This window comes from Eubalaena glacialis, chromosome 19, assembly GCF_028564815.1.
Source record: "Eubalaena glacialis isolate mEubGla1 chromosome 19, mEubGla1.1.hap2.+ XY, whole genome shotgun sequence".
Lineage (NCBI taxonomy): Eukaryota > Metazoa > Chordata > Mammalia > Artiodactyla > Balaenidae > Eubalaena > Eubalaena glacialis.
The window spans coordinates 54,446,460-54,467,087 of record NC_083734.1 but is presented as its reverse complement, the minus strand read 5'-3'; the positions used below and the strand labels follow the sequence as shown (position 1 = coordinate 54,467,087).

The window sequence follows — 20,628 nt, the reverse complement described above, 5'->3', positions numbered from 1 at the left end:
GGCCTGACCGGAGCCCCGCCCCCTGGCATAAAAAGGCGGCCCGGGGGCTTGTCTGCTCGTACACAGCGGGATGGACGGCTTGGGCGGAGGTCCCAAGTGTGGGGCTCCCTGGAAGAGGATGTCTAAAGAGGTAGGCGGATCACTGGGAGAGGCTGAGGCTGAGGAGTGTGGTTCAGAGATGAGATAGGGGTTGAGAGAAAAGTTTAGAACCACTTCTGTGGGCGCCGTTGATAGCCTACTGTGTGCCAGCTCCCAAAAGCTTTAGCACTGTGATTTATTGATATTTTACTTCTCGCCACAGGTAGGCTTTTGCTAGCCTGATTTTAAGGGTAGAGGAAATGGAAGCCCTGACTATGTTTTTTTACTTTTTTTTTTTTTTGGCCGCACTGCGCGGCATGCGAGATCTTAGTTCCCTGACCATGGATCGAACCCGTGCCCCTGCAGTGGAACCGCGGATTCCTAACCACTGGACCGCCAGGGAAGTCCAGCCCTGGCTATGTTAATATCCATAAACCGGGATGAGGTTGGGGCCGAAGTTCCGGACCCTAATCTGAGGTTGTGCAATGTGTGGAGGATGTGTCAGACCTGAAGGGGTAAATACCAGAGGGCTGGTATTTACTGCGGGATGGTTATGAGGGTTAGAAACCACATATGCAAAGCATTTGTTATGCTTATCATTCAGTTATAATTTCCTAACTAGTTTTCCTACATTTCAGGTAGTGGTTCTTTCTCTGGTCACGGACGTATCTAAGAATGTGGTGACAGTTACAGATACTGCCCCCAAGAAATCCTAACCTCTCTCTTTCGGTCTCTCTCTCTCTGTCTCTCTCTCTCTCTCTGTCTCACACATAGACACACACAAACACCCCTATAATATCAGAACACTTTCAGAAACCCATTGCATTATCATTATTATAAATAATAGCAATAATAAAAGATGATGATAGCAGTCACAGAGTGTGCGAGGTATGACTGCAAACATCCGACGGGCATAGATTGTACAGATCCAAAGACCCCTGGCCAAGAACCCTGTTCAATGGGAAGAGGGGGAAACCCACGTTTGAGTGGTTAGCTTGACTTCATTTACATGCCTTATAGCTTTCAGCCTCACAAGGTATACAGCCTCACAAGGCTGAAAGCTATAAGTCATGTGAATGAAGTAAAGTACTATTGTTTTGCCCATTATACAGATGAGGGAACTGACTGTAAGTAAGTTGCCCAGGGTAAAAGAGCCTGCAAGTGATGGAGCTTGGATGGCACTCAGCCCATCTGATTCCAGAGCCCAAGACCTTTCCATGAGGCCACCTGTCTTCAAATTTTCCAGTCCAGCCTTCACCTGTTTTTTTTGTTGTTGTTGTTTTGCCTCCGAGCCCTTTCTCCAAAACCTGGTGCCTTATTACTTTCTGCGTTAAGTCTGAACATCTTAGCTTGGCATTCAAGACCCTCCACCCCCAAGCCCCCGCTTCCCAGCCTCACCTCTGTGTTTCAGCAACCTGGCTGGTCAACATTTCCAAACTGACCTTTGATTTCTTCCTCTTCACCTCTGTTTCATTGATTGTGCTGCGTCCACCTGCAGTCAGAATCATACCTTTTCAGGGAAGATCAGCTCTACATCACTTTCTCTGCAGTGGCCACCCCAGCTCCCTGGCTTCCTGTGGTCTTAGCTGCTGTAGAAGTGGTACCCATGATGGCATTAACTGGGACAGATCTATGGGACCTCATTTCCCTGTAAGGCTGTACCGCTGGTTAAAGGCATGGCCATTGCTCTAGACCATGGATCTGGCAGCATCTGCAATGTTGCATCTGAAACACCTAATTAGTTAGTGGGGGGAGAGTGGGGAGTGGGTTGCCAGGCTGGAGACTGGAGGGGCTTGAAGGAAGCTAAGGGCATCTATGAGAGCCCGAGATATCAGGGAAGCGGCTTCTACAGGCCGAGAGGAGCATCCAGGCACGCGGAGGGGCGGGAGCACAGTCTGCGCGGAGGTCAAAGGTCTTATGGAACTTCGTGTCTGTGTCCCGTAGGAGCTGGAGAATCAGTACTCCCCCAGCAGATGGGTCGTCCGACTGGGAGCAGAGGAGGCCTTGAGGACCTACTCACAGATAGGAAACGAGGGTACGGGGGGATCTCTCTGTGGCCGCTTCAGGTGGACTTTAGCATGTGGCAGTGTTTCAGGATGCCGGGGCGGGGAGGAGGAGCCTCCCAGCCCCCGCCTCTCGGGACAGTTCCCAAAGTCCAGGCACCTCACCTGCTCGGGGCCAGGCGCCCAGGAGCCCTTGCTGCAGGACTGCCAGAGGCAGGGCAGGGGCAGTGACCCTGCTCTACCTCCCCTCCTGCTCAGCCAACCTGCCAACTATGCCCAGGCCCTAAGGCCACAGTGGCCCAGGGAAGTGGAGTGAAAAAAGGAATGTGGCTGCTGAATGTGGGATGTTGTTGCTATCTACAAAAAGCAAAGAAGTCTTTTTTTTTTTTTTCTTTAGAGAAATCAGGGCTTGGGAATCTGTAAGCTAGTGAAGTCTCAAGGTTAATTCCCATCCCAGCCCTGGGTCTCTAGAGTGTTGGGCTGCCACCTTTTGAGCTGGGTTGGGCAGGCAGGCTCCATGGGGGATGTGTGGGTGAGGGAGCAGCCAGCCTCTCCTCCAAGTCGGAAAACTGGATGTTGGCAAATGAGCTTTGTTTCAGCAGGCTGACTGGAGCTCCCGGGGTTGGGGGTTCTGTACACTGAGATAACCTAGCTGGAGGGACAGGCTAGTGGGGGTTTATTCCAGCACATTTCAGCGCCCTCCCTGTCCTGATAGGGGGTGGAGCTGTGTCCTGGGCTCTTCAGAGTCCCCTACTGTGCCTAGCTCTGCACCAAATATGTCTCTATATACTCTATATATTTGAGTGTGCAGAGAAACCTACATGAACTGGTAGAAAACCTGTTTGTCTATCATAATTGTCTTGAGGGAGAAAAGAGATGGCCCTGTAGAGAAAGGGAGTCTCTCATAAGAAGCAAGGGCTAAGAAGAGACTCTGAGGCTGTTGCCCTCAGAGACTGTCTTTAGCAATCCCTCCTGAGAAGCCCTATGGACAGCCTTACATTCACATCCTACCTCCCTTCCTATTTACGATGCTCCAGCTGGCCCAGAGGTGCCGCAGGTGCATCTGCCCCATTTCATTGGTGAAGAAGGTGAGTGAGACAACAGGGGTCATTAGGGCCAGGCGAGTGGGCAGAGCCATGCATGCGCAGGGTTGGAGGCTGTCTCTATTGGAATTGTTGATATTTCTTTCATCATGGACTTTTTGGCATTAATTTTGATTTTTAAAAATATTGCACTTAAATATTATCTTTGTATTGGTCAGCTCAGGCTGCCATAACAAAATGCCATAGACTGGGTGGTTTAAACAATAGGAATCTCTTTCTCCCAGTTCTGGAGGCTGAGAAGTCCAAGATCAACGTGCCAACTGAAAAAAAAAAAAAGAAAAAAAAAGGTGCCAAGTGATTTGGTTCCTTGGTGAGGGTACTCTTCCTGGCTTGCAGATAGACCCCTTTCCCCTGCATCCTCACATGGCAGAAAGAGAGAGAAAGAAACGCTTGCTCTTCCTCTTCTTCTAAGGCCACTAATCTCATCACAAGGGCTCCACCCTCATGACCTCAACTAAACCTAATTACCTCCCAAAGTCACCATCACATTAGGGTATGAATTTTTGGGAGGCACAAGCCTTCAGCCCATAACGATCCTCATTACTGAGTCTTTGGTGCCCCACCCCATGCTGTGCCTGAGGTAAGTGTCTCACTCACCCCATCCTAGTCCTGCATGATGAGGTTAAATAACTCACCCGAGCACACGTGGCTAGGGACAGCCACCACTTCCCAGAGCTGAGCTTCTAGGTAAGAGGGGAGCAGGCTGACAAGGGGTGATGACAGGCAGGTGGCGTTGGTGGGTGCCCACCAGCTGCCTCTCTTGGTGGAGTTCCCCAGACCTCTGGACTTGCAGATTGCCTCCATGGAGTCAAACTCCCAGGAGATGGTGAAGGAATGTAAAGCGGAAAAAATGAACAGTGGAATCCCCCGCCAACCCAGAAAACCTCTCCACAAAGGTAGAAGGGAAAGAAAACATGATTTTTAATTGAGTAAGGAGATTGCAAAACCAGAAAGAAACCTCACCCTTTTATACAGCCAGGCTTATATCCCTAGAGCATGCCTGTTCTCAAAATCAGCATACCTGTGTTCAAGCAAGAGGACCTGAGGGCACTATCTACTGCGCTAGTCCATCCTAATTCCATAAGGGTGGCCATCTGTGTTTGCAAATTGCCTTTATCCAGAGGAAGACAAGAAATTCCTATATCCTTAAGGCAAGAGGTGGTTTTGCAACTTGGAGCCAGGTGCCTGCAGAAGTTAGGGTCCTGCCCTCCCATGGGGTATCTTGCTCGATAATTATATTTCAAAGGGAGAGCTCCCAGGTCTTTGAGAAGAATGTTCCTAGGTTGTAAAACTGGCAAGAGACTCTTTCAGCTTTAAAAAATATTTACATATGGGGAATTCCCTGGCAGTCCAGTGGTTAGGACTCCACGCGGAGGGCCGGGGTTCAGTCCCTGGTATGGGAACTAAGATCCCACAAGCCGTGCAGCGATAGATAGATAGATAGATAGATAAAATATTTACACACATTCCCAAAGGGGTAGAGAAAGGATATTTGATGAGGTCTCCTAAAAATAAATGCTCTAAGAAAAGGGAGGAAGGTAAACTCTCTTTTCCTTTTTTGCACTACGGAGAATGAAATTGTTTTTCTTTTGATCTATATTCATTCTAACAGCGTCGACCTGTAACTTGCAGTGGGGACTGCCCTCTTCCAATGAGTAGGTCACTTTTATCCTCCACCAGGGCCTGGCCTCTCTCAGGCTGGGCACCTGGGGACAGCTGGGTGAGCACGGGCAGAGGGAGGTTTGAAGAACTGTTTCCTCTACCAGTAGCTATTAAATTTGATTAACAAGACTCAGTAAAAACACATTGCACAAGAAACTAAAGGAGGTATATGTATAACCTGGCTTGGGGCACAGTTCCAAACTCCCATTCCCCCAAACCACGCCTCGCCCCAGGAGCACCAATCACCAGCGAGGTGGGTGGGGCCTCGTGATTGACAGCCCCTGCGACTGAGAGCCTCTGTGAGGTCCGCTCCTGCCTTTCAAGGCTGGGATTGTGCTTTTTCCTCTCCATCACAAAAACCAAAGGAAGAAAACAAAAGCACACAAAATACAGGCCCCAATTTTGTTTTACTGTGATAAAATACACATAACATAAAATGTACCACTTTAACCATTGTAAAGTGTACAATTCAGCAGCATTTAGTACATTAACGATATTGTACAACCATCTCCTCTATCCGGTTCCAACACATTTTCATCACCCCAGAAGGAAAGCCCCTACCGGTTAAGCAGCCCCCTGGCAACCACTGACTGCTTTCTGTCTCTATGGATTTTCCTATTCTGGACGTTTCGTATAAATGGAATCCTACAAGATGTGGTCTTTTGTGTCTGGTGGCTTTCCCTTAGCGTAATGTTTCCAAGGTCCATCCATGTTGTAGCAAGTCAGTGCTTCATTCCTTTTTATGGATGAATAATTTTCCATTGTATGGATGGACCACGTTTTGTTTATCCATTCATCCGTTGATGGACATTTGGGCTGTTTCCACCTTTTGGCGATTGTGAAAAGTGCTGTTGTGAACATTCATGCACAAGTTTTTGTTTGAAAGCCCTGATTTCTTATTAAGTTCAATAGACACAGCCATTCTACCAAACTGCATGTATTCCAAATGTTTACCTGCACCTTTTTACTTAGTTCTTCATGGACCAGTAGCAAACAGTGTGGGGCACCCACTGTCCACAGACCACATTGTAATAGCCCTGCTCTGCACTATCTGAGGTTGGCTATTTTTAGGCAACAATTGTTTTCTGATTACAAAAGGAGCATTTGCTGATTGAAAAGGATTTTAGAAAATAAAACCGTCAATAATTGTCACCCATTGTTAACATTGTGATGTGGTTTCTTCTAGTCTCTTTTTTTCTCCTAGGAGAAAGCCTTCTGTATTTATAATGTGCAATCTTGTTTTTAATAGCATGAACAGCCTTAAAAATTATTTCTAGAAGAGATACTATGTATAAAATAGAGAAACAACAGGATATATTGTATAGCACAGGGAAATATAGCCATGGTTTTGTAATAACTTTAAATGGAGTATAATCTATAAAATGTTGAATCACTGAGTCGTACACCTGAAACTAATATAATATTGTAAGTCAACTACACTTCAATTTTAAAAATTCTTTCTAACCCAAAAGAATTGAAAGTAAGTTCTCAAACAAGTACTTGTACACACATGTTCATAGCATTACTCACAGTTGCCAAAAGGTGGAAACAGCCCAAATGTTCATCCACAGATGAATGGATAAACAAAATGTGCTATGTCCATACAATGGAATAGTTTTTGGCCCTAAAAAGTAGTGAAGTACTGATACATACTAGAACATGGATGGACCCTGAAAACATAATGCTCAGTGAAGCAAGCCAGGAACAAAAGGTCACATTTATGTGAAATGTCCAGAATAGGGAAATCCATAGGAACAAAAAGCAGTTAGTGGTTGCCAGTGTCTGGGGTAAGGGGGGTTTGGGGAGACACTGCTTAACGGGTAGGGGGTGTTCTTCTGGGGTGATGAAAATGTTTTGGAACTAGATAGAGGTGATGGTTGCATGACATTGTGAATGTGCTAAGTGCCACTGAATTGTTCACTTTAAAATGGTTAATTTTTAAAAATTTGTTTATTTATTTTTGGCTGTGTTGGGTCTTTGTTGCTGCACAGTCTTTCTCTAGTTGCGGCGAGCGGGGGCTACTCCTCGTGGCAGTGCGCGGGCTTCTCATTGTGGTGGCTTCTCTTGTTGTGGAACACGGGCTCCAGGTGCGCAGGCTTCAGCAGTTGTGGCACGCGGGCTCAGTAGTTGTGGCTCGCGGGCTCTAGAGCGCAGGCTCAGTAGTTGTGGCGCACGGGCTTAGTTGCTCCATGGCATGTGGGATCTTCCTGGACCAGGGATTGAACCTGTGTCCCCTGCATTGGCAGGCGGATTCTTAACCACTGCGCTACCAGGGAAGTCCCTAAAATAGTTAATTTTGTTATGTGAGTTTCACCTCAATAAATTATTTTTAATCTTTTGCAGCACTACCACTTCTCTCTGTCTGTCCATCTGCAGATCCTCATGCCCCGGGGGCATGGGGCACTGTGCTAGGTGCTGGGAAGAAGGGGGAGCCTTTGTCTTCTCTCCTGACCCCTCCCCTCTCCACTTCTTCAGCCTGTGCCTCTCTGCTGGTTTCCACTCCCTCCTCCTGGGAAACTTGGTTTTTCTCTGACTTTGGTTGTCACAGATTTGGCTACGAACTCACTGTGACTGAGCCCCAGAACCCCACCCCACTGACCTCCCCCAGCTTCTCCAGCTTGTCCACTGGTTCTGGCAGACACTCCCTCCCAATTTGTGTTCACTGCTCTAAAAATCCCATATTCTACATATTCATCCCTCCCCCCCTCCCCGCCCACTCCCTAGGAGCCACTGATCTTTTCACTGTTTCCATGGTTTTACCTTTTCCAGAATGTCCTAGAGTTGGAATCATACACTATGTAGCCTTTTCAGATTCTGGCTCATTTTTTTTTCTTTTTTTGCATATAGTTGAGTTTTTTCCTTTTTTTTTTTTTTTTAATTTATTTATTTATTTTTGGCTGTGTTGGGTCTTCGTTTCTGTGTGAGGGCTTTCTCTAGTTGCGGCAAGCGGGGGCCACTCTTCATCGCGGTGCGCGGGCCTCTCACTGTCGCGGCCTCTCCCGTTGCGGGGCACAGGCTCCAGACGCGCAGGCTCAGTAGTTGTGGCTCACGGGCTTAGTTGCTCCGCGGCATGTGGGATCTTCCCAGACTAGGGCTCGAACCCGTGTCCCCTGCATTGGCAGGCAGATTCTTAACCACCGCGCCACCAGGGAGGCCCCCTGGCTCATTTTTATAGCACATGTTACCACCTGACATCTTTCTGTAACTGCCTGTCCCCCACACTCAGGGGTAAGCCACATGTGATTTGGATTTTTTTATTATTTTGTCACTATGATATTCCAAAATGGGCACAAGGCTGCTGCTTATATAAGTATTTGTTTGCTAAATGAATTAAAAGACTGGGGGAGAATAGTTCTGAAACTAGATGGAGGCTGATGGGCCCCAGCCTCCTCTTAAATTGCTGCCACAGACGTGATGAACCCTTGTCTTCAGCTTTCCGTGACTGTCTGATGGGTCTCCCCGCCCCACGCCTGCATTAGTCTCTAGGGACTCTGGCCCCTGCTCCCCCTAATTGCTCTAACACAATGCTCAGTTGGGTCCAGGGACCTGGAGTTTCTCCCTGTAAGAGCTGTGACACTTTGAACTGTGACTAATAGAAACCGAAGTTTTGCTTTTTCAAAAAAGGAAATTTGTAATAGGGTTTATGCTGAGGTGTCTTGTTGAAGCCCTCCTGTGCTGCCTGTAGGTGCAGCGCCTGGAGGGCTGGCGGGATTCACGCTCTGGAGGAGGCAGTGGGTCCCCCCATTCTCTGTCCTTGCAGCCAGCTGCCCGCCATCACCGTCACGCCACCTCCTGGAGAGAGGCAGTTTCTCTGGCTCAGGGTCGGTTGGGTTTTTTAATACTGGAGGAAGACTTTTTTATGCATGATAATGAATATCGATAGCTGCTTGGTTTGAATTGCTCTTCAGCTTAGGGCATAAATTGCATCATCGTTTTCTTAGTTTTGGCACAGCGTAAATCTTGTTGGTCCACGTACACTTCCGGGACCCTTGGGTTAATTAAAGTGCTCCCCTTTGCTGAGCCTGCTGTGTTGACGAGCTTGTCGGGAACAAACACCTTCACACAGTGCTGGTGGGAGGGTGGTTGGCAAATCCCTCAGAGAAGGCGAGCAGGGGAGCGCCAGGGCCTTTGGGGGGAGTGTGGGGGCTGTTATGGACCGAATTTTGTGTCTCCCCAAAATTCACATGTAGAAGCCCTAACCCCTACTGTAGCTGTGTTTAGAGGTGGGGCCTCTAAGGAAGTAATGAAGGTTAAATGAAGTCGTAAGGATGGGGTCCTGATCCAGTAGGATTATTAGAAGAGACGCAGAGGGTTCCTCTCCCTAGAGAGGGGGAGAGCTCCTCCCAAGCACAAAGAAGCCACGGGAGCGCACAGCGAGAAGGTCATCTGCCACCCCCGGGGAGGGACCTCACCAGACATCACCCCAGCTGGCACCTTGACCCTGCCTTCCAGTGTCCAGAACTGGGCAAAATAAATGTCTGTCGTCGAAGCCCCCCCACTGTATGGCATTTCGTTAAGGCAGCCTCAGCAACTAAGACGGGAGGCTCAGATTGAATTTGCGCCTCAGATCAACAGGATGTGATGCTTGTTATACCCGGCCCGGCGCACACGTGTGGCTGGAGGGAGTCCTGGTGGAAGCAGGGGAGTGGAGAGGGACTGTCCCTGCTTCCAAGGGAGTAGTGAAGGGGATCCAGGGTGGTCTCAGTAGGAGTGGGGAGAAGACTCAGGATTCAGGATAAGCAGAGAGGGAACCAGGAGTATTTACTGATGATCAGATGCGGTTTGTTTGGCCTAAAAACTGTCACTACTGGTTAAATAAATTAAGGTGCAGCCGTAGGATGGAATAGCAAGTTAACTGTTTATGAAAAAAAGAAAAGAACGAGGAAGCTGTCTATGTACCGATTGGGAAAGCTCTCCAAGAAATATGAAGTGAAACAGGCAGGGCAGAAATGTATTTCATACGCTGCCCTTTGGATTAAAGGGAGAGAGAGTCCATACCCGTATTAATAATAACAGTCACCTTGGCAGGGTTATTTCATGCAAATGCCTGTTGTATATTATTTTAACCATATAAACATATTATTTCTTCAAAAGAAAAATGAATGGCATTTCATTTATTTTTTAAGTTAATGCTCAGATAGCTCATAACTTTCACAGATTAAATTCCCGTCAACTTTTCAACGCAACTTACAAGATGTGATGAAATTCTGAAAAAAGCACTTCGAATTATAATCACAAATGCAATGCATGTGATTTGCTTAACAGAATCTCCTGGTTCTAATCAAGTAAAACGTACCTATTTAATAATGGATTGATTCAGTTAAGTGTGTCCTGCAGAGTGGTCTGTACCCAGCGTGGCACCTGGGGGCAGGTGAAGCCTGTTTGGGTCTGATCCTTGTAGAAGTCACACATCAGGCTCTGAGCAGTTGGTCGCTTGAAGCTTTAGGAGATGGGAAGCCCCCTTCCACCCCTCCATGGGAGAGGGAGTGGGAACCCACAGAACACAGCCTCGTCCCTCTCCTAAGAAGCCTCCCCCTGGCCTTGTTCCCTCACTCAAGGGTGGGGTGTTGGTGATGGCAAAATTGGTTTTTCAGCCACCTCACCTGTCCTGCAGAGGCAGCCTGGTCCCTGCTTTTGGCACGTGGGAAACTTGGCATCTGCCATCATTTTTATTTCTCTTGGCCTTGAGCGGTCCAGCAGAAATGGAGGCAGCCCATTTTAACAGTTTATTCACACTGGCATAAACCCAATCTATGCAAACTATCTTCATCTACCTAGTTTGCCCTTTCTGGAATTGCAGAATCACCCAACCCAAGGGAGCCCTGGTGGGTATTTTTGGGCAGAAGCCGGTGGGCGGGGAGACCGTGGCCACCGAGGTTGGGGATCTGGAGGCTTCCAGGGATATGGATCCCAAGTTGAAGGTCTCTTCCCACCAATCTTCAGTATCAGAAAGATTGCAGTGTTCGTGCTGTATGGTATTTGTGTAACCTGCTTTCGCTCTTTACATGGCAAAATACTCTCCCTCCAGTATTTCCTTTTTGATTAATCCATTTTGGGTCCTGTTTATGTAATCCTTGCCTAGTCCAAGGTCATTAGGATTTCCTATTTTCTTTTCTAAAAGCTTTATTGTCTTCGCTTTCACATTTAAAGCTGTGGTCCATCTGGAATTGTTCTGGTGTGGTGTGAGGTAGGGATCAAGAAACTTTTTTTTTCTTCTTTCAGATATTCAATTGACCCAACACTACTTACTGAAATATTTACTCATTACATAATTTTCTTTTTCTTTCTTTTTTTTTTTACACACTTTTCTTTTTTAAAATTAATTTTTATTGGAGTATAGTTGCTTTACAATGTTGTGTGAGTTTCTGCTGTACAGCAAAGTGAATCAGCTATACATATACATGTATCCCCTCTTTTTTGGATTTCCTTCCCATTTAGGTCACCACAGAGCATCACAGTTTTCTTTTTTTTTGGCTGCACCACACGGCTTGTGGGATCTTAGTTCCCTGACCAGGGATTGAACCCAGGCCCTTGGCAGTGAAAGTGCGAGTTCTAACCACTGGACCACCAGGGAATTCCCTACACAATTTTCTTTTAAGTGGTTATGATGTACCAGGTCCTGGGTGTACAGAGGTGGGCAAAGCAAAGCCCTTGTCTTCTCAGAGCTTATGTTCTAGTTAGGGTGACAGACAGACAGTAAACAAGTAAAAAATATATGAAGGATTAATGAATGCTGGGATAAAAAATAAAGGAGAGAAAGGGGATATACCATAACGTATTTTACACCTGTTTTCTATTGTAGATCACTTGGGCTGTGTCCAATGTTTTGCTGTCATAAATAGCATTAGTGTGGGCATCTTTAAAACAAGTCCTTAAGAATACTTCTGATTATTTCCTTATAATAAATGTATGGATAAGGACTTAAGCATCAAGGAATATGATCTTCTTGGGCTTTGATACATATTTCCAAGTTGCCCCCCAGGAAGAACTTACCAGTTTACACTCTCTGGCACCCCGTGGTGGAGGGAGCTGAGCTTCCTGGGTTTCAGTGATGGAAGTGGGGCCTTGAGGGGACATTGTTTACTGCAACATGAACATACAGAGTCCCATCCCACCTCTAGGCCTTTGCCTTTGGCATTTAATTTACTTACGGTAAATTACGTAAATGTACTTCCTCCTTTCTCCCGACCCCAGTCCTAGCCAATTTTCACATCCCTCTGACCTCTCCCATCATGGTGCTCAATTATATATTCATATTGTTTTATTATCTATTTATTTCAAGTGATTTTATATCTTAGTTCCTAGAAGGTTATTTTTCCAAATACTTGGAAACGTTTATACTTCCCAGAGCACATAGCCAAGTGTAACACACATAACAAGCATGTAGTAAAGTAGTGGTCGAAATGGTGCCTATCAGAACTGCCAGCTCACCAGAGACAGATGTCACAGATAGTACTGGCCCCCACTTGGATGGGCCAGTCTGATTTCTTTGTAACTATGCACCAGTGGGATGCTTCAGACCCCAGCCCCGATTACCATGAGGACTTGGGGAGGCACTGATAGCTGGAGCTAACTGGTCAACCCAAAGGGGCTTTCGGCAAAAAGGTTTCTGCCTGAAATAAAATAGAGGTTGCTGCTGCCTGAGGTTGTACTGACAGCGACTTGTCCATTTCTGGAGACAGCTACCAGGAGGGCCCAGGCCACCGGGAGGAACCTGCTCGATGTCCCCTATGGAGACGGCGAAGGGGAGAAACTGGACATCTACTTTCCTGAGGCAGTGTCTGAAGGTAAGTGGGGGCTAGTGGTCCCCCTTGGATCTCAGCTGGGAGCCCTGCCTCGGCCTACACGCCCTTTGTTTTGTCCTACAGCCTTGCCGTTCCTCGTGTTTTTTCATGGAGGATACTGGCAGAGCGGAAGGTGAGTCGGGGGGATTTGGATGAATGGAGAAAAAGGGAGATTCATCTTTGCCTGGACTCTTCATTTCCTAGGGCTGCTGCAACAACTTACCACAAACTTGGGTGCTTCCAACAACAGAAATGTCTTACCTCACAGTTCTGGAGGCCAGAAGTCTGAAATTCATCAAGGTGTGAGCAGGGCCGCGCTCCCTCCGAAGGCTCTGGGGGAGGACCCGTTCTCACCTCTTGCAGCTTCTGGGGGGTCCGGGTCTTTCTCGCCTTGTGGCCGCATCACTTCAACCTCAACTTTCATCTTCACATGGTCTTTGTGTGTCTGTATTTCAATCCTCCCTCTCCTTTCTTTTACAATGTCACCAGTCATTTGATTTAAGGCCCATCCTAAATCTGGGATGATGCCATCTCAAGATTCTGAATTATATCTGCATAGCCCCTATTCCAAATAGGGTCACATTTGCAGGTACTGGGATTTAGGATTTGGACATGTTTTTTGGGGGAACACTATTGGATCCACTATACCCAGTGAAAAGCCTGTTCAGTCTACTCTAATCAAATGGAAAACCACAGTGACTAACCATACCAGTTTGCTCAGAACTGACTGGTTTCCCAGGACCTGGGGCTTTCAGTGGTAAAAAAAGAGAGAGTCCCAGGCAAACTGGGACCACGGGTCATCCTAAGATAAGCAGAGGGGAATTTGGGATCTTCAGGGACACTGTTGTTCCCTAGGATCTTACTAAGGAGTTGCCTGTTATAGGATCTACTGCCCTTCAAGCATATCATCTTAATGCTACATTTATTGCATTTTTACCCTTTGCTTTGTGAAGCTCTCTACATGTCTCACCTCCTTCAGTTCTCAAAAACAGCACCCTAAGGGAAAGAACATAATCGTTCCTATTTTACAGAGGAGGAAATCAGGCTTAGAGGTTAAATATAGTCTCTAGGGTCCCATAGCTAGCATGTGATGTGGTAAGGACAAAGCCCCCCTTCTTCCCTTACTGCACCAGGTCAGAGAGGGGCAGTGCTCTGGGTGGACAGGCCACAGAAGCAGCCTAGTGGCCAAGTGGCCTCCAGTTGTCATGTCTTTGTCTCCTTCTGCAGTAAAGACTCGTCAGCCTTCATGGTCAGCCCACTGACAGCACAGGGAGTGGCTGTGGTGATAGTGGCTTATGACATTGCCCCCAAAGGTAATGAGGGTAGTCTTGCAGGTGCAAGGGCTGGTGGGCTTTGGAGGGGAGAGGGCCCCCAGTGGAGCCTGACGTAGCTCCTACCCTCTGCACAGGCACCCTGGACCAGATGGTAGACCAGGTGACCCAGAGCATCGTGTTTGTCCAGAAACAGTATCCAGGCAACCAGTGGGTATCACTGTAGATTTTCCTTTTGTCAGACTGAGTGGGAGGACAGTGGATTAAGCTTCTTGGATGCAGCCCAACTGCCCCCTCTGGCTTTGGAGCAGAAGGCAATTGGGACTCCTTGATACTGGCCTGTTGCTTTGGTTATACTGAATGCAAACCCAGCTCTCTGCTCTGACCCACCCAAGGGGAATTTACCTGTGCGGACACTCAGCTGGGGCCCACCTCGCCGCCATGATGCTCCTGGCCAACTGGACCAAGCGTGGAGTCACGCCCAACCTCAAAGGTTTCCACGGGGACTGAGCCTGGATGGGCAGCATTCACCCTCCCCTGATGGTCCTGAGGGTCTGTAACAGCTGCTTGAAATTTCAACAGCTGTGAGTGGCTTGACCTCGGGGCTTTGAGCCTGGGGAGCAGGGCCTGCTTTGCTTCTTCTCTGCCCCCTACCCTGGTCTTGCCCCACTGGCCCTGGAGGCGGGCTGGCCCCATCTTGCCCCACCTGCAGCCTGGCTCTGTGACTGTCCTTTACCTTCACAGGCTTCTTCCTGGTGAGTGGGATCTATGACCTGGAGCCTGTCATGCACACCTCTGAGAACGCCCCTCTCCTCACAACCCTGTGAGTCACTTGTCCCCTCGTCCCCCAGCTGGCCTGCAGCCTGCGAGGAGGGCCAGGGGTGCAGCAAAGGCTGCTCTCTGTCCTGACCACACCTACTCCCTGCACCAGGGAGGATGCTCAAAGGAACAGCCCACAGTGGCACCTGAAGACAGCCCCGACACAGCCTGTGGACCCAGCCTGCCGCGTCCTGGTGACTGTGGGCCAACACGACAGCCCCGAATTCCACCGACAGTCCAGGGAATTTTATCAGGTACCCCCAGCACCCCGCTTTTGGCTCGAGGTTGAGGGTCATGCAATCTTATTATCTTCCTGTTTATTTCACCCAAACGGACCCCACGATACCAGTCATTTCTTCAATAAATACTTAGCACCTGGTATGTGCCAGGCAGCTGCGAGAGCCCCTCTCCCCCCAACCCCCCGCAGCCTCATGCTTCCTCTCCCCTCATTTCTCCTACTCAGACTCTGCGCCAAGGAGGGTGGAAAGCCTCCTTTGAAGAGCTCCATGACGTGGATCACTTTGAAATCCTTTGGAACCTAACCCAGAAGGACTACGTGCTCACCCAGGTGGGGCGCATCCCTTCACTGTGGACAGAATGCGTCCTGCTGTAGCCCCTACACATAAGGCGAGGTGGCCAGGCAGGGGGCATGGGGAGTCACCTCTCTAGCTCTTTGGCGTCCAGGAGGTTGGGGGACTTGACGATAGGGATTGAGTGCCACGCTTGCTTCCTGTACTTCACCTCCCTCTGAAACAGCCCCAGGCGACCTGCAGAGGCTGGTCCTGGACACACAGGTGGGATCTGCATGGGGCTGTGGTGTGGATGGGGACAGGCAGGTATGAGAAAGTATTAACCTGTTTGTGTGTAAGCATAAAAGCAACACCAACTCCGTGGGGAAAGGAGGGATGGAGTTGACCACATAAATGTTTATTACAATTTTAATGTGGAGAATCCTTTTAAAAGTCTAAGGATGAAAAGGAACCTTTCTACACTGTTGGTGCGAATGTAAATTGATACAGCCACTATGTAGAACAGCATGGAGGTTCCTTAAAAAACTAAAAATAGAGTTACCATATGATCCAGCAATCCTACTTCTGGGCATATACCTGGAGAAAACTATAATTCAAAAAGATACATGCACCCCAGTGTTCATAACAGCACTATTTATAATAGCCAAGAAGCAACCTAAATGCCCATCAACAGATGAATGGATAAAGATGTGGTATATATATATATATACACACATATATATATATATATATTAGTCAGCCATAAAAAAGAATGAAATAATGCCATTTGCAGCAACATGGATGGATCTAGAGATTATCATACTAAGTGAAGTAAATCAGACAGAGAAAGACAAATATCTCATGACATCACTTATATGTGGAATCTTAAAAAATGATACAGGGACTTCCCTGGTGGTGCAGTGGTTAAGAATCCGCCTGCCAATGCAGGGGACAGGGGTTTGATCCCCAGTCCAGGAAGATCCCACATGTCACGGAGCAACTAAGCCCGTGCGCCACAACTACTGAGCCCGCGTGCCACAGCTACTGAAGCCCGCACGCCTAGAGCCCATGCTCCGCAACAAGAGAAGCCACCACAATGAGAAGCCCGCGCACCACAACGAAGAGTGGCCCCCGCTCGCCGCAACTAGAGAAAGCCTGTGCGCAGCAACGAAGACCCAACGCAGCCAAAAACTAAATTAAAAAAACAAATTAGAAGAAAAAAATGATACAAATGAACTTATTTACAAAACAGAAATAGACTCACAGACATAGAAAACAAACTTATGGTTACCAAAGGGGAAGCGGGGGGAATAAATTAGGAATTTGGGTTTAACCTATACACACTACTATATATGAAATAGAAAACCAACAAGGACCTACTGTATAGCACAGGGAACTATATTCGATATCTTGTAATAACCTATATTGGAAAAGAATTTGAAAAAGAATATATATATTATATATATATATATATAACTTAATCACTTTACTGTATACCTGAAACACTGTAAATCAACTATATTTCAATTTATTTATTTATTTTAAAAAAAATTTACTTATTTATTGGCTGCACCAGGTCTTACTTGCGGCATGCGTGCTCTTAGTTGCGGCATGTGGGATCTAGTTTCCTGACCAGGGATCGAACCTGGGCCCCCTGCATTGGGAGCATGGAGTCTTAACCACTGGACCACCAGGGAAGTCCCGACTATACTTCAATTTAAAAAATTATTTTTAAAAAGTCAAAGGCTAGGGCTTCCCTGGTGGCGCAGTGGTTAAGAATCCGTCTGCCAATGCAGGGGACGCGGGTTCAAGCCCTGGCCTGGGAAGATCCCACATGCTGCGGAGTAACTAAGCCTGTGAGCCACAACTACTGAGCCTGCGCTCTAGAGCCCACGAGCCACAACTACTGAAGCCCGTGCGCCTAGAGCTCGTGCCCAGCAACAAGAGAAGCCACTGCAATGAGCAGCCCACGCAACGCAATGAAGAGTAGCCCCTGCTCGCCACAACTAGAGAAAGCCCGGGTTCAGCAACGAAGACCCAACGCAGCCAAAAATAAATAAATTTATTAAAAAAAAAAAAAAAAGTCAAAGGCTAGATTGGGGAAAATATTTGCCATGGACCCGGAAAATATACAGTTACTACTTTTTTTCTTTTTTTTCTGGGAAAGTGGGTACCTGATTAACTTTACTTTTTTTTTTTTTTTATATTTACTTCTTTTTCCTCCAGTTTTATTGAGATATAATTGACATACAGCACTGTATAAGTTTAAGGTGTACAGCACAATGATTTGACTTACAAACATCATGAAATGAACCATAATAGGTTTAGTGAACCTCCATCATCTCACAGATACAAAAGAAAAGAAAAAGAAAAAAATATTTTTCCCTTGTGATGAGAATTCTTAGGATTTACTCTTAACAACTTTCATATATAACATAGAGCAGTGTTAATTATTTTTTTAAAGGCTTTTTTTTTTTAATTTAATTAATTAATTTATTTATTTTTGGCTGTGTTGGGTCTTCGTTTCTGTGCGAGGGCTTTCTCTAGTTGCGGCGAGCGGGGGCCACTCTTCATCGCGGTGCGCGGGCCTCTCACTATCACGGTCTCTCTTGTTGCGGAGCACAGGCTCCAGACGCGCAGGCTCAGTAGTTGTGGCTCACGGGCCCAGTTGCTCCGTGGCATGTGGGATCTTCCCAGACCAGGGCTCGAACCCGTGTCCCCTGCATTGGAAGGCAGATCCTCAACCACTGCGCCACCAGGGAAGCCCCGAGCAGTGTTAATTAAATTTATCATGTTGTACATTACATCCCTAGTGCTTATTTATCTTCCAACTGGAAGTTTGTATCTTTTACCACCTTCCTCCAATTCCCCCTCCCCCCCACTCCCAATTAGTTGCCACCTCAATAGGACTTTTTTTTTTAATATTTTTTAAAATTATTTATTTATTTATTTATTTATTTTTGGCTTCATTGGGTCTTCGTCGCAGTGCACGGGCTTCTAATTGCGGCAGCTTCTCTTGTTGTGGAGCATGGGCCCTAAGCACGCTGGTCAGTAGTTGTAGCATGCTGGCTTCAGTAGTTGTGGCATGCAGGCTCATTAGTTGTGTCTCACAGGCTCTAGAGCGCAGGCTCAGTAGTTGTGGCTCACGGGTTTAGTTGCTCCGCGGCATGTGGGATCTTCCTGGACCAGGGCTTGAACCCGTGTCCCCTGCATTGGCAGGCGGATTCTTCACCACTGTGCCACCAGGGAAGTCCCTCCATAAGGCTTTTATAGCGTTCAGTTTTAATTCACATAGTTAATATCCTTACCACACAAAGAGCACTTTCAAATCAATAAGAACAATTCTTTTTTTAAATTGAAATTTAGTTGATTTACAATATTATACTAGTTTCAGGTGTGTAACATAGTGATTTAATATTTTTATATAGCCTATACTCCATTTAAAGTTATTATAAAATATTGGCTATAATCCCTGTGCTGTACAATATAACCTTGTAGCTTATGTATTTTATACATAGTATCAATAGTTTGTACCACTTAATAAGAGCAGGTCTTATTTCTCTTTAAGAACAGAAATAAATAGAAAAAATGGACAAAACATAAGTGATAATTCAAAAAGAAATATAAATGGCCAGTAAACATGGGGGAAAAGTAAGCTGCATTAGTGATCATAGGAATGTAACTGAAATGGGACTTCCCTGGCGGTCCAGTGGTTAAGACTTCGCCTTCCAATATAGGGGGTGCAGTTTCAATTCCTGGTCGGGGAGCTAAGATCCCACATGCCTTGCAGCCAAAAAACCAAAACATAAAACAGAAGCAATATTGTAACAGATTCAGTAAAGACTTTAAAAGTGGTCCACATCCAAAAAAATCTTTAAAAAAAAAGAAATGTAACTGAAAATGAGTTCTTTCCCACCTCTCACAGGAAATGTTCTGGTTATAATAGTGACCAGCGCTGGTGAAGACACAGTGAAGGGGGCCTCCCCCATCCTGCGGGTGGGAGCACACATTGGCCTGATGTTTCGGGAGTGCAGCCTGGCAATATGGACCCAAACCCACTGACCCAGTAATTCTGCTGCTTGGAATTTGTCTTCAGGATAATCAGAGAAACACAGAAAGATGGTCTCTGTAGCTTTATTAATGTTCTAAACTTGGAAATAACCTAAATGTCTAATGAGGTTAAATTATGATATAATCAGGTAACAGAGTGAAGTTTGTGAAAATTAGTTAGGATATGTCAAATTGCTTCAGAGGTAAGAACAAAAACACAAAAATTAACTGGCCTACTATCTTCCTAGTTTTATGATACATAGATAGCTAGACCCTTAGAGGCATATATATGCATCCGAAAAAACCGTTTACCAGTGATGTTACAGTGGATTTTAAAAATCAATTTCCACATTTTCTACCATGAACGTGTATTACTTTTTTTTTTTAAAGATTTATTGATTGATTGATTGATTGATTGATTGCTATGTTGGGTCTTCGTTTCTGTGCTAGGGCTTTCTCCAGTTGTGGCAAGCGGGGGCCACTCTTCATCGCGGTGCGCGGGCCTCTCACTGTCGCGGCCTCTCTTGTTGCGGAGCACAGGCTCCAGATGCGCAGGCTCAGTAGTTGTGGCTCACGGGCCCAGTTGCTCCACGGCATGTGGGATCTTCCCAGACCAGGGCTCGAACCTGTGTCCCCTGCATTAGCAGACAGACTCTCAACCACTGCACCACCAGGGAAGCCCTATTACTTTTTTTTAACTGGGGAAAAACAAGCACCCAGTAAAGGACATCTCTTAAAGAAACCTAATAAATATTTTAGATTTGGAGGGCCATATGTCTGTGACAAAACTACCCAACTCTGCCATTGTTGTTCAAAAGCTGCCAGAAACAATTCATAGGTGAATAAATGTGGCTTTGCTCCAATAAAACTGTACTTATGGACGCAGAAATGTGAATTTTATGGAATTTTTACATGTCACAAAAATATTCTTTTTTTGATTTTTTTTCCAACTGTTTAAAAATGTAAAGCCATTCTTAGCTCATGGGTCATACAAAAATGGGCAATGAGCGGGCGACATTTCAAGTGAGAGGTGGGAAAGGACTCATTTAAATTACATTTCTGTGATCGAAAACGTAGCCTGTTTCTTTAATCAAATTCCTCCCAAGAGATCCTCACAAGAGCCTCTCCAACTCTGGAGCTTTTGTATTTTTCCCTCCTGCTGCAGATTATTTTGGAAACAATCTTCCAGGAGTCCTGATGACACCTGCACGCCCGCTGCCAGCATGCACCCCGACTTGTGAAACTTCTCCCAAGAGCCCGACTGCTTCCCATTCTTGCCGGCCTCAGCTTTCCCTGTGCCCAGCGGCGCCTCTGTTTGTTCACCCACCCCGGCCAGGGTCCATTCCCCC

General features: G+C 46.6%; 1 protein-coding gene across 1 annotated transcript; it reads left to right on the top strand.

Moving 5' to 3' along the window:
• Positions 1-70: 70 nt before the first annotated feature.
• Positions 71-20,477, top strand: AFMID (arylformamidase). The gene is made up of 11 exons (XM_061175988.1): positions 71-130; positions 2,023-2,113; positions 12,529-12,633; positions 12,715-12,763; positions 13,858-13,943; positions 14,039-14,111; positions 14,297-14,394; positions 14,646-14,724; positions 14,833-14,974; positions 15,184-15,288; positions 20,445-20,477. Exons 1-11 carry the CDS (start codon positions 71-73, stop codon positions 20,475-20,477), a joined length of 921 nt encoding a protein of 306 aa, XP_061031971.1.
• Positions 20,478-20,628: the final 151 nt, after the last annotated feature.

Excerpts from the sequence above, each read along its gene's own strand:
- AFMID (XM_061175988.1), top strand. The coding sequence starts at position 71 with ATGGACGGCTTGGGCGGAGGTCCCAAGTGTGGGGCTCCCTGGAAGAGG. Across the intron at positions 14,395-14,645 it reads AGTCACGCCCAACCTCAAAG|GCTTCTTCCTGGTGAGTGGG; the intron begins GTTTCCACGGGG and ends TTACCTTCACAG. Across the intron at positions 15,289-20,444 it reads AGGACTACGTGCTCACCCAG|ATTATTTTGGAAACAATCTT; the intron begins GTGGGGCGCATC and ends CTCCTGCTGCAG.